The 24,533-nt window shown below is 37.4% G+C and overlaps 1 protein-coding gene and 1 non-coding gene across 2 annotated transcripts; one reads left to right on the top strand and one right to left on the bottom strand.

Moving 5' to 3' along the window:
- Positions 1-2,239: 2,239 nt before the first annotated feature.
- LOC126792169 (uncharacterized) lies at positions 2,240-2,788 on the bottom strand. The gene has a single exon (XM_050518648.1). It carries the CDS (start codon positions 2,786-2,788, stop codon positions 2,240-2,242), a length of 549 nt encoding a protein of 182 aa, XP_050374605.1.
- A 16,065-nt stretch (positions 2,789-18,853) lies between these two features.
- On the top strand, positions 18,854-18,960 carry LOC126793018 (small nucleolar RNA R71). Its single transcript, XR_007672004.1, has one exon. It is a non-coding gene; the product is annotated as a small nucleolar RNA R71 (small nucleolar RNA).
- Positions 18,961-24,533: the final 5,573 nt, after the last annotated feature.

Below are 24,533 nucleotides of genomic sequence, written 5' to 3'. Positions count from 1 at the left end.
ACCATGACAATTCCTGTCGTTCCCTTTGAAAATCCTTTTTCTTATCTCCCCCTAACGACGGGAAGCCTGTCTCATCAAAGTTACAATCCGCAAATCTAGCGGTAAAACGATTGCCTGTCAAAGGTTCCAAATAAAAAATAATTGTTGGGGATTCATATCCAACATAAATACCTAGTCGTCTCTGAGGGCCCATTTTTGTGCGCTGTGGGGGCGCAATAGGCTCATATACAGCACAACCAAATATGCGTAAGTGTGAAATGTCAGGCTCATATCCAGTAACCAACTGGTACGCAGAAAATGGTTGGCTAGCAGTAGGTTTGAAACGAATAAGCAAGGTTGCGTGCAATATTGCATAACCCCATGGACGGATAGGTAAGTTGGTGCGCATAACAAGTGCCCTAGCCACCATCTGTAATCTTTTGATGGTGGCTTCAGCAAGACCATTTTGTGTATGCACATGGGGAACATGATGCTCTACATCGATCCCAATAGACATGCAATAATCATCAAATGCTTTTGATGTAAACTCTCCAGCGTTATCAAGCCTTATAGACTTAATAGGGTGATCAAGGTGGTGAGCCCTTAAACGAATAATATGTGCTAGGAGTTTTGCAAATTCAGCATTTCGTGTGGACAATAATGCAACATGTGACCAGCGAGTTGAAACATCTACCAGAACCATAAAATACTTAAATGGCCCGCATTCTGGATAGATAGGTCCATAAATATCACCTTGTATCATTTGTAAGAATGGAATGTTTTGTTTAGTATCTTTAGCATAGGAATGTCTCGATCCTATTTTTGCCAAAGAACAGGCTTTGCAAAATGACTGATGTGCCTTGGAAATAGTCATTGAGGCAGAGGGAGGGAACACTTCTATTACTTTAGAAGGTAATGACTGCATTGGAGCAGTGTAACGAGCACTGTGCATCATATTGGGTTGTTGTCCCCTTTTATTTTTCCCTCGAAAGAAGGGATGTCCGTATGAATTCTTTAAAATACGGACCATCATGTCCCGACCAGGATGTCCTAATCGGTCATGCCAAAGCTTGTATAAGTTAGTGTCCCAAATTTCATCATTGGTGACAGCATAGGATTCAATAATCCGAATGGTAGTAAGATATAGTCCATTGTCTTGACTCTTCATCTTCTCTAAAACGCGTGTCCGTCCACATTCAAGAGAAGTAAGACACAAATATTCACTTCCATTCTCACAATAAGTGTTCAGATGATAACCGTTGGTGCGAATATCTTTGAAGCTTAACAAGGTTCGAGGGGCTCTAGGTGCATATAGAGCATTGGTGATTTTTAACAACGTGCCATTTGGCAAGAAAAATTGGGCAGTTCCTCGCCCTTTTACTATTTGGTCGGATCCAGTCATAGTAGACAAACATGAATTATAAGGAATTAATTCAACAAATAATTGCCGATTCCTTAATATAGTGTGGGTAGTCGCACAATCGGCTAAGCACTTTATTTCTCCTCGATTCATTCCTACAATTAAATTTTGATATGATCATTAAAAATATATATCTCATATGCAGTAGAGTATTCTATTGTAGGTCAAATGATATACTTTTCATGCCAACATTTTTTTTATGGAAGTATTGCTTTACATCATTAATAGTGCTATTTCCGAACCATATATAATAATTTTAAAAACTTGAGCAATCTCAAATACTTCAGAATAAAATCTGAAAATTTATTAATAATCCAACGGTAATCAAAATAAGTCTCATACATAGAAATCTAATTTCAACAAACCATTATTGAAAAATAAACTTTAAGACCAAACCAATAGTCTAATTAAAATATGGCATTACGCCTTCACACTCAACTTGGAAATAAATGAAAAAGTTTAATCAAAATCTGGAGTATCGCTTGACTTGGCATGGTCCATCTTGCCATTAAAGTCTGAGATTGTGAGGTTGACATTAGGTTCAGGACCTTCTTCCTCTATATAGTGAGCCTCTTGTTCTCTAGACTCTCTATACCTCTTGTAATTGGCTGCTACTCTGTTGCTTGCCTGGCAGTTCTTATACCAATGAGCAGTGTCTCCACACCTATAGCAAGGTTCATTGCCAACTCTTTCCCTTTTAGCTTGGGGGTTTTTCGGTGCCTTTTGCACTTTGTGACCACTAGGTCCAGTGCCACCATGGCCACTAGGACCTGCACCACCATCTCTGCGCCATACATTGGGAAGATGTCCACGGCCCATTCCACAGCCCATACTACGGCCTCAATATCCTTTTCCACGTGGGGTATTGCCCCCACGTGTGTAAGGGTCAGCACGTCCAATCCCCTTTACTTTAGGGTTTTTTCCATCCTTCACCTTGCCATAGTTAGCTTTGGGAATTTTCTTTGTCCTCATAGGTCTGACATTATTGTTCAAAAGAACTTGATCATGATGCTCAGATACTTGCAACATGGTGATCAATTTATGGAAGGTAGTGATTCTTTTGTTGTCATACTCCAACCTATACTGGTTCGCTAGTATAAGGGCCGAAGTAGGGAAAGTGGATAGAGTTTTCTGGATCATATCATCTTTCGTGAGTTCATTGCCACAGAAATTGAGACGTGCTTTCAGGCGCAACATATCACTGTTAAAGTCATTAACCCTTTTGTAGTCAAGTAAGCGGATTTCATTCCACTGGATAGTTAATTCTGGGAGCAAAGTGTCATGAATATTCCCAAAACGTCCCTTTAGGGCATCCCATAGTTCTTTGGGTGTTTTCAACTGAAGGTACTCCCATACCAAGCTTTGATCAATATGCCGCCTCAAGAACATTAGGGCATTGGCTTTGTTTTTGCCGACGGTTCATCTTTTTTGTCGGTGGGAGGATAAATGGTGGTTGTGTAGTCCTTTCCCACAAATGTGGTTTCACCATCAGAAACCCAACGATGGTACTCAATTCCTTCTGAGTCCAAAATGGCGAATTCGGGTTGAGTTTGGTCAGCCATCTACAAAAACAAGAGTAAATGTTTATTAATTTCCAAGAGTGTGCATTGGATTTCGAGACCAAATTTCATGGTGGTCACATATTTTCTTTCGATGCTTTTTGTGAAAATGCTTTATCACATAGTTACTTTATAAAACTTTGTAAAGCGTATGATTTTCATCATCAAAATAATATATAAGTCGTGTTAAAATAATAATATTGATGTTAAGAACCTATGAAACATGCATATATTCACTTCTTAAGCACGTTATAAAGTATAACACATTGATCAAATATGCCATAATCGTAAAAAATAAAATAAAAATAATGTCTTAAATTTACCATGCATAAATTAAAACATTACAACATAGCATATCCGCGTGTAATAAACCCGACAAACAAATCATCTTGTAGACATGCATATTTACTTTAAAATAAATAACACATATGGTAAAAAAAAACAGTAACCAACTTTCACATTTACTAATTAAATTTCTAAAATAGTAAAAGGAAATTATTACGATAAATTACCAAAAAAAAAATTGTAAAAAAAAACTAACTTTGATTTACCCGAATGGTAAATATTCAGTTTTTTTTTAACGGGTCGCGGGTTGCAGGTCGGAGTTCGCTGGTCGGAGTTCGTGGGTCGTGGGGCACGGGTTGTAGGTCACGGGTCGTGGGCGGAGATCGCGGATCGCGAATCGGAGATCGCGGATCGGAGCATCGCCGATCTTGCTTCCGGCGTGTGTCCTGTCGCGTCGGAGATCGGGGGTCGGCGATCTGGGTGGCGTCGGAGATCTGGTCCGCGTCGGGAGGAGAGACGAGCGCGCGGCCGGGAGGAGAGACGAGCGGAGCAGGGGCGATGTCGCCGCCGGGAGGAGAGACGAGCGCGCGGCGGGAGCGGGGTGCGAGCACACGGCGGGAGCGGCGACAGGGAAAAAAACTAGGGTTTTTCAATCTCTTTTTCTTTTCTTTTTTTGTGTGTTTTGGCCAGAATACTCAGAGAAAAGCTATCGTGCTGATAACGTATTAAAGTGAAAACTGAATTGGTATACTCGTATTATTACGAACCCCTTTATATAGGGGAAATATTATATGGAAAGATATCAATCACTTTAATGGCAATGAATAAGAATTGTCCGTTACATAATTCGTATCCATAATTAACTACATATTAATACTGATTGCCTTGACGAAGGCACACTAATAAGGAAATAATGTTTTTCCTTTAACATGTATCAGTATTTATATCGTTTATTTTTTATTTTTGAAAAATAGAGATATCAGATATATCAGAGATATTGGAAAAAAAATATCGCTCATGTGCCGAAATTATTTATTTATTTATTATTAAATTACATACAAACATATACAATTATTAACTTTATCTAGTACTAGAAAAATGCTCTAGGTACTTGAAAAGACGCACGTTAGTCAACAAAATTATAGTACTTTACCCTAGACATACAAGCCATATAATATGAATTGTAATCGTTAACATGATATTCATATATCTCTTTCGATCTGCCCACAGTTTCTCCGAGAAAAATATAGTAAGAATCAATCTAACTTGATGAATTATATATTTCTCCAAACTGACTATAATCGTAAATAGGATAACCAGATTGATAGTTTGACTTCATGTGATCCATTTGATGTCCCACTATACTATGTGTTCTATCAATATAGAATCAAAACTTAAGGCAATTGAAGTAACATCAGATGAAATACTTTGATCATCAATGATTCTTCTTGTCTTCCTCCCGCACATATTATGTTGTTGCGCATCTTGACCACTTGCTCTAAATCCATGGTCATTATCTTGGGTAGCATGATCAAAATTACTTTCATAAGTAAACTGCTCAAATCATCCACCTACATAAGATTGTCCATATTTAAACCTTGTAACTCCACCACTATCATCACCACCACCACCACCATCATCTGAACTATCTGGAGTTTAGCACACCGCCTCACACACTAGCATTATCAGAACCATCCCCCGGGTCTCCAACTTCATCAGATAATACCTTGTTTACATCAATTCCAAAATCAGTTGCCTTTTCTACGACATGTGGAGCAGGGTTGCCATTTTTATCATAGAGGACAAGGAGAGCACCTGTCACTGATATGACTTGACTCTTAAGAGTTAAGACTTGAACCTTCACTCATCCATATATCTCTTACGAAAAATTAAAAATTCGCCGATTGAGGGATTACTTTTCTAGTTTACTTTTTTAGTCTTAACTCATAAAACGACGTCGTTTTATATATGTATATATCAGACTGGAAAAAACCCTCGCCTCACTCGAGTCAGTCTCACTCAACCTCAAACTGAAAGCGAAAGGATTCGATCAGCCTCACTCGATATCTGCTCAGCTGCTCTCTCATCTCAAGACTCGACGCCTCTCTGAGTCTCTTTGCTCGCAGCCGTTAACCACGGTTCACTAGTCCACTGCGCCACGACCGACATCACGCGGTTCTCTTCTCTACCATCTTAACTCCTAAGGTGATTTGCTTCTCCGATTTTAAACTCTAAATATTCCTGAATTATTTCCTTCTAAACTAATAGCTCTCAATTTCTTGATTTCAGTCCCATTTTAATTCAATTTCTATTTTCTAAGTTTCTCGATTTATGGATGGAATCAAATATGCAGTATTTACAGACAAAAGTATTCAGTTATTGGGGAAAAATCAATATACTTCTAATGTCGAATCAGGATCAACTAATCATTAGCCGAGTCCATGGCTTCATCTGGACTACTCACTACTCTGTAGAAGATCCACTCTTTCTCCTCTATTGGTCTGGGTAAGTAGTTTTCTTCGCAATTCATTCTTGGAGATTTTCGCATTTTTCTTGATAAGCAAAATGTGAATCCCTGTAATTATTCTATTGTATTGACTATATTATTATATTATGCATCTGCAATTAGACGTAGTTTAATCTCAGGCATTATCATATCTCTCGGATTCAAATTGTTACAGAACCTCTTTATGAGACTTATTGTAATCGCTTGTACTTAGGATCTAAATTGATATCACTACTATATAAATTTGAACTCTGTGAATGAGAAATGCAAGATATTTTTGCATTATTGTAAGATTCCAATATCACCACGGTCACCACCATATGTGGTGGTGGTTCTGAATTCTTGATCCAAGCTTCTATTTTGGGTTAACTTATTTGATAGGGAATTAAAGAGTCTTTATAATTTCAGATTCTAGGCCTTGAAGAGCAGAGGAGCGGGAGAGAAAGGTTTCAGCTTGGAGTAGTTTTGGGTGCAGACATGTGATTGAGGCCTTTGCCTCAATTGGATTTAATTATAGGGTGAGTTGAGGTCTGTCACGGTCTCAAATCCGAGACCACTATTATATGGAAATATTGTTCCCGAATTAGAAGTGTGACCTTAAAACTAGTAAAATTTCCTTAATACAACTGATAGAAATATATGTCTAAATGATACTTTTATTAAGAAACAAAATCAGAGTTGTTTTACAATACAACAGATTTAGAAATACTGAAATTTAGCGAAGATACATGAGTCTCGCATTTATTGTCTTGAATTAATAATTGAAGAAAATCCATCATTTTATTTAGTAGATTCATCCCATTCCCCAAGCATCTACCCATTACCTGAAAATAAGATTGTGTAGCATCATGAGTAAGACAGACCCAGTAAGTACATAATACATTCTTATAATAATTTGACTAATGAGAAATTTAAATATGAACAACCAAGTAAAAGGTACAAAGAACCAAGTGTATTTGGTCACACGAATTCTTACTTATGCATATAGATATATATATATATATCAGGATCAATATATTCATTCAATTGTGTGAATTTTCAAGAAAACTGATAATTAATCACAAAGTCACATGTTAGGGTTCACGTTTACCCAAAACACGGATAAGCCTCAACATACCGAGGCTAACACTAAAGTATGTATACTAAAGGTCAATTCTCTTATGAGTATAATAGTGCACTATCTATACGGACTAGGGCCCAAGGCTAACTCACAAAGCACAAAACAATTTTACCAGCAATTCACTTAAGCATGGGGTAGTACTAATCATCTGGCTTCATACCTCCAACTCAATAACATCAATAGAATATCACAACATTTAGTAATTAAGTCAATATTTAAATTAAAAATATATATATAATCTTACACCAAGATATAAATACTTAACAATAACTCAATGTATGCATGAAATAAACAAGTTAATAAACTTGAAAGTAAATGTGTAAATAAAGTAAATGTACTTTAAATTAAAAGTAATTAGATAATATTAGTTAATAGTAAAAAGATTAGTAGTCATTTCTCCCATAATAAGGAAAGTCTTTGTCCAAAGTAGCAATTTTCATTCAAATAATAGTGTGAAAGTCCGTCAACTTTCCGTATCGATAACTCAATCAATAAAATTCCAAATTAGACAAGTGAGGAGTCTATGTTCAAGGAATTTTTGTAAGGAATCCGATAGGATAATCATATAGTCCAGTTCAAAGTAATTGAGTCCAAAAAAGTTCAAACACAGTAGCAGTGCAGAAACCGATCATCAAGTTATCATCTTAGATGTCTACATATTCTACTTGTAACAAAATTTTATCATTTCTTCTGAAACTTTTCAGATTAAAAGTAGAGGTCTTATACTTTAATTTGATATAAAGTTTGTGAAAAATGGTTAAGATATGAGTGAGATATGAGTTTTTAAAGTTGTGAGTGCTACAAAAGATTTTCAGTGAGTTTATTAACTCTAACTTTGATTGACCATAATTTCTTCATTTCTAAACATTTTTGAGTGATTCAAAAGCCTAAATTGAAAAATTTTTCATGAGGAATTTAATATTATTGTTGCCTTGGACAAACTCAGATGGCATAAAATACGAAATATAGCTCTTACCAAAACATGTTATTTTCCATTTTATCCTTAGCTATGCAGTTTGATAAATCTAAAGAGATAAAATATTATAAGAATGTTAGATGTACTTACCTTGTAGTTTTAGGGGTGAAATGAAGGTTTTGATGTGGATCTAAAGTTGGATTACTTTAGTAAAGAAGAAACTTGTTTAAGAGAGAAAGAGTGAAGGCTAGAATTTTATCTTGAGATACATTGGATGGTTGAGTTTTCTATCAACTAAGAGAACTCTACACTTGCATGATTTTTGATTTTGAAGTGTGAAGAAAACTTGAGGCAACTCACAACTATAAATAGGCCAAGAAGGAACACAAAAGTTCAATTCTCACCTACCATTCTCAAAAATTAATATTGCGTGATAGCCTAGCTAGTTAGTGTGGTTGTTGGCAAAGAAAAAAAATAGTGTGATGGGGTAAAACATAAAAATAAAGCAGCTAGGTTCAAAATATATTAGCATAAGGATTATATATATATGTATATATATGTAGATATAACAAACACATTTATATGTGTTATTCTAAAAAGTAAAGAAATTTAGTATATTCCTTTCATAAGGTTTTCAATATATTTGCACTATTTAATACTAATATAATGCATACAAAATTAATACTATTAGTATTAGTTTTAAACTTGATTACAAAGTATCGAGTATACGCAAGAATGTGAGCTAACGTATTCAAATCGTGGTCTAATACTTAAAAAAAAAGAAATTATCTATCTTTGAAAGTATGTACCTTAGCATCATTGGTTTCTAAAGAGAAATATTAGAAGAAAAATTAAATTAATTCTAAGTTAATATAACCTTAGAGTATTAAATAGTAAATACTAAATTTCGGGGTATTACAAGGTCAGTCTTAATTAACTTCAGTTGTTTGAGAGTAAAATCCTGGTGTTAATTTTGGTGGGTTGTTGGTGAAGAGCTGCAATTGATGTTAAAAGAGAAGAAAAGAAATGGTTGAAGTACATTGTTATTGATTTTGCACTATGAGGTTTATAGCTATAGTGAGAATATTAATACAACTCATATACAACCTATTACTACACATAAGAAAGCTTTACAAATTGATAGTTGCTCGATTACTCGACATCAATATTTAACCATGTAAGCATCATTAGTAGTATAAAGCAAGAGGGCATCGTTCACAAACCGAGGATCCAGCCAGGGCTTAGGATCACAACACTTAACACCGAATTCATAAAGATGTAAAAGAGTTTGATATATAGGATCGGATTGAAAGATAAAAACAGAAAATAAAACATAAACTAATATATACATGTGATCAACCAACCAACACATAAGCAATATGATTGATCGATTACTCGACATCAATATTTAACCATGTAAGCATCATTAGTAGTATAAAGCAAGAGGGTATCGTTCACAAACCGGGGATCCAGCCAGGGCTTAGGATCACAAACACTTAACACAAATTCATAAAGATATAAAAGAGTTTGAGATATAAGTTTGGATTGAAAAAAAAAAAAGAAAAAAAAAACCTAAACAAATATATACATGTGATCAACCAATCAACACACAATACATCACCAAAACAATTCATACAAAACTAACGAAAACAAGTTCTAGTTCTCCTTTTTAGAATCATGCTGAGACTTCCTCATGAACAACTAAGGTTGGATCATGCAATCTAAGTTCCAAATCAGTAACCTACATGCATAGACACTTAACACATTCAAGTCTTGCCACTCGGCTTCATCGAAATTTAACATGTTCATCTTACCATACAACTCCAAAGCCATGCATATCGAATTCATTAAGTATATCACCTACTTAACCCCCAATCATGCAATTTCCAAAATCATATAGAAAAGAATAAACATGTTCATAGCATAAGTCTTTAATCCAACAACCTAAATATCATGCTACAATCGCTTACATAACATAAAGATATCGAAATCACTCAAGAACAAGGCACGGCAGAAACCAAAATTCATAAAACCAAAACATGAAATCGCAACTTTATATAAATTGAATCAAGTAGCTATTTTATAGACAAAATCGAAACAAGATTACTCTATACAAATCGCATACTCATCCAAGAACAAGAAAACCAAAACCGAATTTAAACATAGAGAGAATCATGGTTACACTTATCAATCAAGCGATTCTACAAGGTGTAGCCGTGACTTCTAAGGGGATGGAACCTCTTCACAAGCGTGCTTGAAGGCTAAGGATGATGGTGAAAGGTGGAATCGGTTTTAGGATTTCTTGGAAGGGTGAGGGATTGATTCGGCAGAGCTAGGCTTGTGCTTGTGTGCAAGATTGATGATGAATGAATGGGGAGGCCGAGCCTCTATATATAGGAGAAAATAAACCCTCTTGTCGTCCCTTGTAGGAGATAGAATCCAATTGGGAAGCTGAAATCTTCTTTGTTATGGATTTTGATTCATGTACTCTAAATCCAACTTGATGTAGGAAACCAAATCCAATAAGGAGAACACATATGGGCTGCACGGCATCTCTCCTTGTCCAACTAGGAATAGCTAGGCCGGCGTCTTCTTCTCCTTCTTCAATTCAGACATGATTTTCTTGTCTCACTAGGAATATTTCCTTGTCTCACTAGGAATGCATCACGGCATCACTACTCCTTGTCCTAGTATGATTTGTCTTTCTTGAAAAGAAATCAACGATTAAGGAATATGAAAGAATGAAAATAGGAAAGTAGAGTCCTAATCGAGTAAGGAATCCTAGCTCAATAAGGATTTCTAGCACTTAGCATAATTTCATCATCAAATCATTCAATTTTGGCATAGCTCTACTTAGAACATACATATGACAAATATGAACCTAAAACAACTAAATAAGAAGTAACAAAGTATAAGAATATGACATATATACATTAAGAACGTCACACTTTGTGCTCCTATCAGCTGCACGGCATCTCTCCATGTTCAACTAGGAATAGCTAGGCCTGCCTCTTCTTCTCTTTCTTCAACTCGGACATGATTTCCTTGTCTCACTAGTAATGCATAACGACATCTCTACTCCTTGTTCAAGTATGATTTGTCTTTCCTGAAAAGAAATCGACGATTAAGGAATAGGAAATGATGAAAATAGGAAAGTAGAGTCCTAGTCGAGTAAGGAACCCTAGCTCAATAAGGATTTTTAACACCTAGCACAATTTCATCATCAAATTCTTCAAGTTCGGCATAGCTCTACTTAGAACATATAAATGACAAATATGAAACTAAAACAACTAAATAAGAAGTAACAAAGCATAAGAATATGGCATATATACATTAAGAACGTCACACTTTGTGCTTATATCAACAACCCCACACTTAGACTTTGCTAGTCCCTTAGCAAACACTAAAAAGGAAAATCAAAACATAAAACAAAAATCAAAACAACTAAAACTAACGACACTAAACATTCTAATGCCTTCAACATTTTGTCTCAGAGATCTTCAAACTCATAGCATCAAGAATAACAATCAATCGAAATAGATAAGATGAATTCAATGGTTAATAAATATGAGATTTCGTTTAACAAGTAAGACATGGCAGAAACAAAAGTGATATTAAGCTCGACATGTTCAAAACAAGTTCAAATTCAACTCACAAAGGATATGCACTCCAAATATTTTCTCTCAAGAACATGACATATGCTTAAAAGCTTATCACACACAAGAGTTATAAACATAGTGAAATCGAAAAAATCATGAAAGATACCAATCATATGCACAAATGAACCCAAACCATATGCTTACTCATGAAACAAACTCCATCGATCAAGAACTACTCATTTTAAGAATCATGCGGATCTTTAGAAAAAAGTAGGCTTAGTGTCACGGACCTAGCCATTCGGCTACCACACTTGGTCCATGCGGCGCTCCATCCCCATGGAGCCAGCCTTATCCAACGAGGCAATACACTGGTTTCGCCCTGCCTTGGGCTCATCAGGGGATCGGCTCCAGACCCCTACCTGTGTGTAGGGCGGCCAACTCGCCTCTTTGACGTTAAGTCCTCGACTAGCAACAAGCTCTCCGAATTTAACCGGGTCGGCATGCTTGAACCCCTCGGAAGGAGCAGCCATATATCTCCCACACATTGAATCTTGGAGCAAATCTCATATATGCATGAAGTTCTTTCAACCAGCAGCCCACGATCGACACTCCCAAAATAGGGACGTGACATCCTCCCCCACCAAACTTGGTGTACGTCCTCATACACAACATCCTCACTTGCGGCCCGCGCATCCCTTGTGCGCCCGCGATGCCTAGAGCAACGAAAAGGAGTTCCCAAAGATCTTCCACCCAACAATGACTTCGCGTCGGATCTCTCTTGTCTTGGACATTGCCACGGATCTTCTCGTCCGGTCCTCCCCCCTGGAGGCGACCCTGCCTACTCGACTCCCCTGCGGAGCCCCCCGTATCTTGGGGACACGGCGACACATGTGAGCGCTTGGCGAACACAACGACAGCGATGTTGAGGTGGCTCTGATACCACTTGTCACGGACCTAGCCATTCGGCTACCACACTTGGTCCATGCGGCGCTCCATCCCCATGGAGCCAGCCTTATCCAACGAGGCAATACACTGGTTTCGCCCTGCCTTGGGCTCATCAGGGGATCGGCTCCAGACCCCTACCTGTGTGTAGGGCGGCCAACTCGCCTCTTTGACGTTAAGTCCTCGACTAGCAACAAGCTCTCTGAATTTAACCGGGTCGGCATGCTTGAACCCCTCGGAAGGAGCAGCCATATATGTCCCACACATTGAATCTTGGAGCAAATCCCATATATGCATGAAGTTCTTTCAACCAGCAGCCCACGATCGACACTCCCAAAATAGGGACGTGACATTAGGCTCGGCATGGATATCATTTTTCAGGGTAAAGGAATCACAAAGGTCATCCTCAAGACTTAGCAGAGCAAAACATCCACCTTATGTCGCCATACTCCATAAAACAAGGGCCAAATAACATCATGTTGGACCCCTTCTTCACTTTAAACATTGTGAAAACGAACAAAGACTAAAGTATAACATAATTGAGCCTTCAACAAATACATCACAACTCCAAATTCACATACAGTAGTGCCATGCCGTGACATCTCTTCATTCAATCTATTCTTTTCTTTTTCTCAAGCCGTGTATATATCTTTTTCTTGTCTTCTTGTTCCACACGGCATCATTCGTTTCATTTTTCTTTTCATACTCTTTTCACGACATACTTATATACAATAGCATAACCCCACACTTGAATCAAATCATCACTCCATATTAACTCCAAGAAACGGCTCTGCCAAGCCTCAAACACAAGGTAGAGATATCACTATACTAAGCAAGGATATAACATGTTGGTAATGAAAGAAAATGCTTAACGTAGCCTCAAAGGGGTTAACACTAAGGTGTCCCAAGCAGGGCTCAACTAGGGAATACGACTTTTTGGCTTTAGTGGTGGAAATCCTAAAAAGATCCAACAATGATTTTCAAAATCAGAGTATATTATGACATAAAGCTTCGAAAGTTTCACAAAGTAAGTTCTAGCATTCTCTAGTTCATTGCAATTCTATGGAATATGAATTGATCAAAATAAATGTAATGAGGTTATAAAGCCAAGAAACGATAGATTAAACTCTCCAAAGAAAGGCACATATATGGCTCGAATCTCACTTAGGTTACATGAATTCAAACAAGTAAGGAACATGCTCATTCTGTACCTAAGTTTCAAAATCCTCATCTACTAAATGTTCGTACAAAATCTACACATCGATTAACCATAAAATAACAATTAAGTTCATTTCATTATCGTGATCATCTATCAACCAATCATTCAAAGATCAACTCATCCTAGACAGTTAAAGGCATACCTAGGACTCAAAACAAAAACAAAAACAACTTAAAATCGAAAAACAAAACCAAAAATGACACTAAAAATCAAAAATCAAAACAACAAAATTGAACACTAAAAATCGAAAATCAAAGCAACAAAATTGAAACACATAAGCATCAAACAATAGAATACAACGATTGATGAAACACATAAGCATCAAACAATAGAATACAACAAATGATGTATACCCCACCCCACACTTAAAACTTACATTGCCCTCAATGTACAATATGATAAGCAACGAAAATTAAAAAGAGATAAGGGATAAGAAAATGCAAACACTCGTTGATGGCTCATTCATTGGCTTAAGATTAGAGTCTATAGCCTAGACTATCTACAAAATATTACTTGCTTGCCGTAGGATCAAGGAGAGACGTCTCCTCAATCACATGATTCTCTATATTCTCCAAATAAGGCTTCAAGCGATTTCCATTGACCTGAAACTCGGTGCCTTTCACCATACTCTTTATCATGATAGCACCAAAATAAGAAACGTTAGTAATAATGAAAGGACCTATCCATCTAGAACGTAATTTACCAGGAAACAACTTAAGTCGAGAATTAAACAAAAGAACTTTTTGCCCAACGACAAAGTGTTTCTTCCTAATCATCCGGTCATGGAACGTTTTAGTCTTCTCCTTGTAAACCATTGCCGAATCATAGGCCTCATTCATAATCTCTTCAAGCTCATACAATTGCAACTTCCTATGTAATCCGGCCTCATCAATGTCCATGTTAAAATTCTTCACAGCCTACTATGCACGTTGTGCAAGCTCCACAGGAAGATGGCACGCATTGCCATAGACTAATCGAAATGGTGACATGCCAAGAGGAGTCTTGTATGCCGTCCTATAGGCCCAAAGAGCATCATCCAATCGTTGAGACCAATCCTTGCGTGATGGTCCAACAGACTTTTCCAAAATTCTCTTGATCTCACGATTAGATAGCTCCACTTGTCCACTTGTTTGAGGGTGATAAGGCGTCGCAACCTTATATTTGATTCCATACTTCTTCAATAACGCATCAATGGTCCGGTTGCAAAAGTGAGATCCTTCATCACTAATGATAACTCTTGGCATACCAAACCTAGAGAAAATGTTAGAACGAAGGAAATCTACAACAACTCGAGAATCATTAGTACGGATGGCTTTTGCTTCCACCCATTTCGAAACATAGTCAACACAAACGAGTATGTACAAGAAACCATTAGAGTTAGGAAAAGGTCCCATGAAATCAATACCCCAACAATCAAATAATTCAACATGTATAATCGGTGTCATAGGCATTTGATCACTAGATCCTAAATTTCCCATGCGTTGGCATCTATCACAAGTCATGCAAAAATGATATGCATCTTTGAAAATCGTAGGCCAAAAGAAACCACATTCTAACACCTTAAGAGCAGTCCTACGTGAACCAAAATGTCCTCCACAAGATTCAGAATGGCAAAAAGTAAGTATAGAATGATGTTCAGATTCAGAGACACACCTCCTAATGATTTGATCAACACAATGTTTCCACAAGTATGGTTCATCCCAAACATAATACTTAGCTAATGTCTTGAGTCTATTCTTTTGAGCATGTAATAAAGTATCCATAAATTGTTTAGAAACAAGATAATTCACAATATCTACATACCATGGCTCACTTACCTCAACTCGAAAGAGTTGCTCATCCGGAAAGCTCTCTTGGATAGCCAAGGGCTCGACATCTCTCACCAAATGACTCAAGTGATCTGCCACAACATTGTCACTTCCCTTCTTGTCCTTGATCTCGAGATCGAACTCTTGGAGTAAGAGAATCCATCGAATCAATCTCGGTTTGGCATCCTTCTTCATCATTAAATACTTCAAAGCTGCATGGTCAGTGTAAATAATAACTTTGGATTGAAGTAAGTAAGAACGAAACTTATCTAGTGCAAAGAACACGGCAAGACTCTTTTTCAGTTATGGTGTAGTTCTGTTGAGCATCATTGAGCGTTCATGAGGCATAATAGATGGCGTAGGGCTACTTATCCTTCCTCTTCCCTAGCACGGCTCCAACTGCATAGTCGGAGGCATCACACATCAATTCAAATGGCAAAGACCAATCCGGCGGTGCCATGATTGGTGCCGAAGTTAAGAGACTCTTCAAGGTCTCAAATGCATCCTTGCAATCATCATCAAAGTGAAAGGGAACGTCCTTTTAATGCAATGAACTCATTGGTCTCGCAATCTTGGAAAAGTCCTTGATAAACCTACGATAGAAACTTGCATGTCCAAGAAATGGTCGAACATCCCTCACACTTGTGGGGAGGGGTAAGTGACGCACAATATCTATTTTAGACTAATGAACCTCAATTCCTCTAGATGAAACAATATGGCCTAAGACAATGCCTTGCGTAACCATGAAATGACATTTTCCCCAATTCAAAACCAAGTTAGTTTTTTCACAACGTTTAAGCACAAATTCAACATTCTCTAGACATGTTTCGAAATTTTCACCATAAACAGAAAAATCATCCATGAAAACTTCAATTTTAGAACCAATATACTCAGAGAAAATGTGATACATGCAATGTTTAAACGTACCTGGAACGTTGCATAAACCAAAAGGCATGCGACGATAAGCAAACGTACCAAAAGGGCATGTGAACGTAGTCTTCTCTTGATCTTCCTCCCCAACACTAATTTGATTGTATCCACTATATCCATCAAGGAAACAATAAAGAGAATGACCAGCTAACCTCTCAAGCATTTGATCAATGAATGTCAATGGCATATGGTCCTTCCTTGTCGTAGCATTGAGCTTCCTATAGTCGATACACACACGATGACCAGTCACTGTCTTTTGAGGCATCAACTCGTTATCTTTGTTCTTCACCACCGTGATTCCTGACTTCTTTGGCACAACTTGAATGGGAGAGATCCACCTACTATCCGAGATGGGGTAGATCACGCCACAATCGTGCAACTTAGTGATCTCATCCTTGACAACTTGCATCATTGGTGGGTGAAGACGTCTCTGACCTTCCTTGGTTGGTTTGGCACCATCTTCATGCAAAATTAGGTGCACACACATGGTAGGGCTGATTCCCTTGATGTCGGTGAGGGTCCATCCTATTACCGTCTTGTGTCTCTTTAACACTTCAATCAATCTCTCCTCTTGTTCTTCATTGAGTGCAGATGAAATGATCACTGGAAATGTATACTCATCTCCCAAAAATGCATACTTCAAATGGTCCGGAAGAACCTTAAGATCAAGGTTTGGAGCTTGCACCATAGAAGGAAGATTCTTGTTAGTAGTTAAGAGAATTGGACTAGGAGAGACATAGCTTACCTCATGTGCAACCTCAAGAGAGGTCACGTTCTCTAGAATGAAGGATGGCACAACATTATTAGCTTCTAACTTAGAAACGTTAGAACCATCACTTGTAAATCCGGCCCCTTGGGTAATAGTGAGTGCCAACTCGTCATGTGCCAAGGTAACTAAATAGTTATCTGCAAGGGAATCAAGAATGTCAACTGAAAAACAATCACTTAATTCCGAAAGAGGATACCTCATAGCTTCAAAGATGTTAAAGCTAATCACTTCACCATCGAACTCAAAGGTAGGGACCTCCTTGTCATCTGCTTCAGTTGGCTCCATGTCAATGATATAGAAGTCTACATGGAAAATTAAGCTCGAAACCTGCACAAGAACATCTTCAACATAGCCCAAAGGGACTTTGTTGGAACAATCAGCCAATTGAATCACAACATTATCACGTTTCAAATCACCTAGACCTAGGTCCTCATATATGTAGTAAGGCATTACATTGATTGATGCACCTAAGTCTAGCATTATCTTTTCAAATGTCATGTTTCCGATTGTACAAGGGATAGAGAAACTCCCTGGATCCTTAAGCTTTGGTGGTAGCTTCCTTTGGAGCACGACAGAAAACGTCTCACTCATTGTGACAACCTCCTTCTCTCGAGTCATCCTCTTATTGGTTCACAATTCCTTCAAAAACTTAGCATACCTAGGATTCTGTTGTATGCATTCAATAAGAGGCATGTTCACTTACACCTTCTTGAAAATGTCGAGCATGGCTTCATCAGAGTCATCCTTCTTTTGCTTTGCAAATCTACTAGGGAAGGGTACACGAGGAAGATCATTGGTTGAAACCAAACCACTAGAGTTAGGATCCTTACCTTTGTCATGCACGGCATGACCTCTTTGGCATAGAGGCACGGCCTCATTAGCCTTAGAGGAGGCAGGGTCCTTCTCTAAGTCATTGACATTGAAACTCTCGGCCTTTTGTCCTTTAGAAGGCACGGCCTTCTTGTTTTGCTGCAATGGAGCATCCAAGATCCTCCAACTTCTTGTAATCATGGCCTTCACGTTAGGATTTAGCTCAGTTTCGCTTGGCAACTTACCTCCTTCATGGATCTTGCCCATGAAGTCGATCACTTGTCTCATCTGCTTCTTAATCTCGGTTATGTCCTTAGAATGAGCTTGTTGACCTGTAACCAAAGCTTGAGTAGCAGAGTTCAAATTTTGTTTCCCTTGAGAAAGGGACTTCAAAAGTTCATCATAGTTAGGTGCAGATGCATTATTCGAACCATGAACATTAGAGTTAAAGGGAATAGAACCTTAAGGTACCTGAGGCCTCACAAACAAACCTGAAGGACGAGGTCCTCGACCTTGAGCATTGGACGGTTGAGCATTGTTGTTCCAATGAAAATTTGGATGATCTCTAAGTCCAGGATTATATGTGTTCGAGTAGGGGTAGTAGCTAGGCCTTTGTTGCCCCATGAAGTTCAACTCTTCTTCAGTCATTACACCATTTGGACAATTCTCCGTTGTGTGGTCTTTGAAAGAACAAATGCCACATGCTTGAGTGTTGATGCTCGAACCATTGAATGCCTTGACTAGAACGTCAAGCTTCCTTTCTCAAGTAGCCATCTGATTTCTTGCATCAACATCATACACCCCATGGCTCTTGCTTCCTCTCTTCTCCTTGGAACTAAATTGGCGATTGTTGTCGACCAAGTCATCAATCAAGGTGTAAGCTTTTTGACCGGTCTTGTTCATGAATGTGCAGCCACATGCCGAATCCACCATGCTCTTATTGGTGGTGTCGAGTCCTTCATAGAAGAATTGCACCAAGTCATCCAACAAAATACCATGGTGAGAGCACTTCCTTTGTAGTTCCTGAAATTCCTCCCATGCCTCATAGAGTGAATCACCATCCTTTTGAGTGAAGTTCTGAATCTCCCTCCTAAGTCTTTTCGTGAGTTGAGCAGGGAAGAATTGCTTCAAGAACCTCTTTGTCATTTCGTCCCATGTAGTGATGATTCCCGCAGGCAGAGAGTACAACCAACGCTTAGCATCATCCTTAAGGGTAAATGGAAACAAAAACAACCTCAAGCCTTCTTGAGAAAGATGATGAATTGATTGGAGCTTGCAAATGTCCAAGAACACCCTAAGGTGAACATTAGGGTCTTCCATTGAGTAACCAGAGTACTTAGGCAGCTGCCCAAGCAATTGAACTGGAATGGAGAAGTTGGCTTCATCAGGTGGAGTGAAAGCAATGCATGAAGGTGATTCGGGGGTGGTGGGGATGAACGCATTCTTGAGTGCCATTGGAGCACCAACATGAATTATATCACGGTCCGAAATTGTGTCTAATTCTGAATTGAAGATGAAGGGGAAGGAAAGGTCCTCTTCTTCTTCTGATCTAGGTGAAGAGTTTAAGATTGAATTGCTTGGAGATCCTTCAAAATCTAAGGGTCCACTCGTGAAAGAGTTGTTAAAATCTCTAAGTGCTTGAATTCGATCCTTGAGCTCTTGTGTTCTCTTAGATATTTCAGACATGCATAGTTCCTGTGACACGAAAGTTAAAGAGTTAGCATCGCAGAATACACAACGACGACATAAAATTGTGCCCTTCCTTAGTCATATACACGCACACTTATGGAAGAGGCATGGCAACTATGTTGCCAAGTTTACAAAGAGTTAGTTCTTTATGTTTTAAAAAAGTTCATACAATTCACATGTTCTTTTTGCCGTTTCAATGATTGAACGATCGATTGATTCCAAGTTGTAAACCGAGGTGGACGTGCAGCCTAAGTATGCATGTCTAGACACAAGATCAAGTCCTTATTTCAAAAGGCCGTGTAGCTCAATTAGAGATAGTGACCATGGTAGGACTCATTTGTTGAACTACAGAGAGCGAATTCCCTATCGACTCCATCACCGAGATGTATGTCTGTCAGTAGTTCTCTGAGATCCAATTTTGGTCCCATGAACCAAAGTAATAAGAGAGTGTGCCCCTTACTCAGCTAGACTTAACCTTGGGTGTTAGACAAATCTCCAAGTGTTAATAAAAGCCGCCCTCGACCTCATGCAAACTCGAGAGCTAGCATGAAGGGTTAAAGCTAATAATACAAAAGGGACTTTACATATTCCGTTCGATTTACAACTTACAATAATCATTCACTCAAGCACCAAAACAACAACCTAAAATATATTTACTATATGTACAACGAAATAAGATTAGAATATACAAATATACAATATAGACAATGAATTCGACATTAAAAGTTAGAGATCCATCTCTATAGATCCCCAGCAACGGCGCCATTTGATAGTTGCTCGATTACTCGACATCTATATTTAACACTGTAAGCATCATTAGTAGTATAAAGCAAGAGGGTATCGTTCACAAACCGGGGATCCAGCCAGAGCTTAGGATCACAACACTTAACACCGAATTCATAAAGATGTAAAAGAGTTTGATATATAAGATCGGATTGAAAGATAAAAATAAAACCTAAACTAATATATACATCTGATCAACCAACCAACACATAAGCAATCACCAAACAAATCATGTAAGAACAAAGCCATCGAAATCTATTCTCAATCATGTTCATGCCGTAGGTATCAAGGTTCAACTTAAGTTCGATCATGCATCAAGTTCCTACTTGGTTCCTAATACATGGATACATTCGAGCTCAACTACTTGTCTTGCTCCAAAATATAACATACCAATTCATCATGCAATTACGTATCATAGAGAGAAATCAACATGTTTAAGCACCTATCCAATTCCAAAATTAAGAAAATAATCGGTGAGATAACAAAGAACAATTAATCCACTACTTGTATCATAATCGTTACTAGCTTTGAATGATTAACATAAGCAACATCAACTACTCGTCTTAATCACACATGCAATATAAGAACACACCGAAAATTAATCAAGAACATGAACATGAACTCACGGCATCAAAACAGAAATCATTGAATAGAAATCGAAATCTTCATATCATTACATAATTTGAAACTCACAACTATCTCATAGACAAGATTGAATTAAACTTTAACAAAACAAAAACAGAAATCATCCAAGAACAAGAACATAGAAAACCGAAATAAAAAATGAAGATCATAGAGTTACACTTTGAAATAATCCTACGGGGTTTATTCTAAGCAAACGAAGATCCTAGGCTACTTGCTTCGAATCCAAAGGATGAAAAATGATGAATTTCGGTTTTAGGATTTCTTGGTGGATAAGGGACTGTTTCGGCAGAGCTATGGCTTGTGCTTGTGTGCAAGGTTGATGATGATTAAATGGGGAGGCCGAGCCTCTATATATAGGAGTCACAAAGCCCTCTTGCCATCTCTTAAGAGGTAAAATCCAATTGGGAAGCTGAAATCTTCTTTGTTATGGATTTTGATTCATGTACTCCAAATCCAACTTGATGTAGGAAACCAAATCCAATAGGGAGAACACATATCGGATGCACGGCATCTCTCCATGTCCAACTAGGAATAGCTAGGCCGGCCTCTTCTTCTCTTTCTTGAACTCAGACATGATTTCCTTGTCTCACTAGGAATGCATCATGCATCACTACTCCTTGTTCAAGTATGATTTGTCTTTCCTGAAAAGAAATCGACGATTAAGGAATAGGAAAGAATGAAAATAGGAAAGTAGAATCCTAGTCGAGTAAGGAATCCTAGCTCAATAAGGATTTCTAACACTTATCACAATTTCATCATCAAATTCTCCAAATTCAGCATAGCTCTACTTAGAATATATAAATGAAAAATATGAACCTAAAACAACTAAATAAAAAGTAACAAAGCATAAGAATAAGGCATATATACGTTAAGAACGTCACACTTTGTGCTCCTATCACAAGTCATACACAACCTATTACTACACATAAGGAAACTTTACAACTCATACACAACCTATTACAATCAATGACATATTTGTTTTTCAACACTCCCCCTCAAGTTGGAGAGTGGATGTCTTGCACTCCTAACTTGCGAATCATAGGAATAAAAATGTCTTTCCCCAATGGTTTAGTGATAACATCAACTAGTTGATAGGCAGAACTTACATGTCTTGTGACCACTGAACCATCTAGGATTTTGATAGAACGTTCTAAGACGTCTATAATAAACCCTGTAAAACATCATCATTCGTATAGAATAAGGAGGGATCATTCAGTACGGGAAATTGAAGGAAACTCTAAACTTTTCATGTTATTGGGGATTTGAGTTGGATTATAAAACTACTACTAAAAATAAATCCTAAATTACTATTTACATGATCGACTTCTCTTTAACAAACTTAAACGAAATTTACCATTACACCACATAATTACAAGTTCGAACTTATCATGCATTCTAATTCGACCAATTATATACTTTTTAGACACCAATAAAATTAGAGCCTTAGACGATCATCTAATCATGCAAGATTTCAATTAACATTTTAGATTGACTTAAGGCCTAATCTAAATTTGCATGCAATCAAATTCAATAACACTTAGAGAGTAGAAATCAAACAAGATTACATTTAAGCACCAAATCTTTGTTGGAGACATGTCTCATGTATGGTGTCACCCACCATGGTTTCACATGTAAATTTTCAGAATTGTTACCAATTTAATCAACACAAACCGAACCTACTTAGGGCATGATTCGATTTATGTCAATATGATTGATGAATCTACCACTCAAACACAATCTTAGGGACTGCATCCAAGCACTAAATTCATATGCACATATCTGAAAATTATCTAAAAGTATGAGAAAGATGATTAGAACACAACAATAGAAATACAAACTCAATAATTATAGGAAACTATCAATTCGGCAAAGAACCAAAAATCCAATAGATTAATCCGAAAATTTCGATTCTTAATACAAAACAATAATCCCACACAAACATCATACTACAATCTTCATAGACAAAGTATTGTAAAATATCAAAAACTAACAAAAAGTCATGGAGATGAGTTGCGAGAATCACACGTTGTAGGAACCTTAGAGGTGTGTCTTCAATGGTGATTTCGGTGGAGATGGAATTCGTATATGGGGGAGAACAGTTGCTGTTTTTGTGAAGGATGTTTGAGGTAGTATTTTGACAAAGGTTTGGCTCTTGAATGCAAATGAGAGGTGATATGGAGATGAGTTGAAGCCATGTATATATAGAGGAAACAGGGAGGGTATGATGCACGTTTGAACTTGCATATTTCTTCCTATAATCATGCTATGCTTTATTCCTTAAATCATGTCATGATTTATTCTCTAAATCATGCCATGATTTATTCCCTATATCATGTCATGTTTTATTTCCTAAATCATGACATGTTTTATTCCCTAAATCATGCCATGTTTTATTCCTTTAATAATTATCTTCTAGCTTTTAGGTTGCATATGGCTCATTTCTTTCTTCTTTTCACTTATTTAATTTTCACATTTATTTCTTCCTTTTTCTTTAAGCTTCTCCCCATTCTGTGCATCTCTCTTCCTCTAATTTGTTTGTTGCACAACTCTCTCCTTTATTCTCTTACTTCTTTCTTGGTAAATCAAATTTTATCCCTCTAGTCAACTCCTTCTTTTCAGCCGTGCTCACACTCCTTTCTTTTGGCCGCAAGGTCTCCACTTTTCTCTCCTTAATTTCCAAGTCTTTATCTCTCCATTAATTCTGAAAATAAGAAAAGAAAAGAATAAAGTCAAGATAATCCACAAAATAAATTTGTCCTAATATAGACAAATGTTGTCTTAAATAGACACACATGTGATAGATAAACTTAACTAGATTAGGAAAGTTTCTATTTCATAACAGAGAACTTGCTCTATTAAGTAAGTTAGTAGAATATGAAATTTCAATTAGGAACAATACGGAATAAGAATTTCAGTTCAAGTAGGACTTTCCCAAATTGTACGTTTCCTAGTCTAAAAAAGATTCCTAATGCAAATAGGATTCTCGACAAATCACAAATGTTACAGAAACGTCAAATAATGAAGACTCCTAATTCAACTAGGTTTCTTAATTCAATGGGGAATCCTACTTTAAATAGGACTCTTGACAATTTCTGCGTTTTTAACTCATGTAAGTACAAAAATGCATCTAATACCGCCAAGACTCTTACTACAACTCAATTACTCAATAGTACAACAATAAGGGCTAAACAAAGTACAAATGGAGGTAAAAACATGTTAAGAACGTCGCACAAAGTGCTCTTATCAGATTTTGTCTTGAATATAATGGCAGTCCATCTCAATGTGCCTTGTTCGCTCATGAAAAATGGGGTTGGCTGCAATGTGGAGTGCAGTCTTGTTGTCACAGAATAACAAAGCTGGCTCATGAAGCAACATGCCCAAATCCTTGAGTAAGCAACGTAACCAAGTCAACTCACAATATGTGTCTGTCATAGCTCGATATTCAGCGTTTGCTAAAGATAAAGACACTGTGTTTTGGCGATTAGACTTCCAAGAGACCAAGGAAGATCCAAGAAAGACAAAGTATCCGGTTGTAGATCTTCTTATGACCGGAC

The sequence above is a fragment of the Argentina anserina genome, chromosome 4 (genome assembly GCF_933775445.1).
Source record: "Argentina anserina chromosome 4, drPotAnse1.1, whole genome shotgun sequence".
NCBI classification, from domain to species: Eukaryota; Viridiplantae; Streptophyta; class Magnoliopsida; order Rosales; family Rosaceae; genus Argentina; species Argentina anserina.
The sequence above is the reverse complement of the archived record's forward strand: the minus strand, read 5'-3'. Positions and strand labels throughout refer to the sequence as shown.

Excerpts from the sequence above, each read along its gene's own strand:
- LOC126792169 (XM_050518648.1), bottom strand. The coding sequence starts at position 2,788 with ATGTTCTTGAGGCGGCATATTGATCAAAGCTTGGTATGGGAGTACCTT.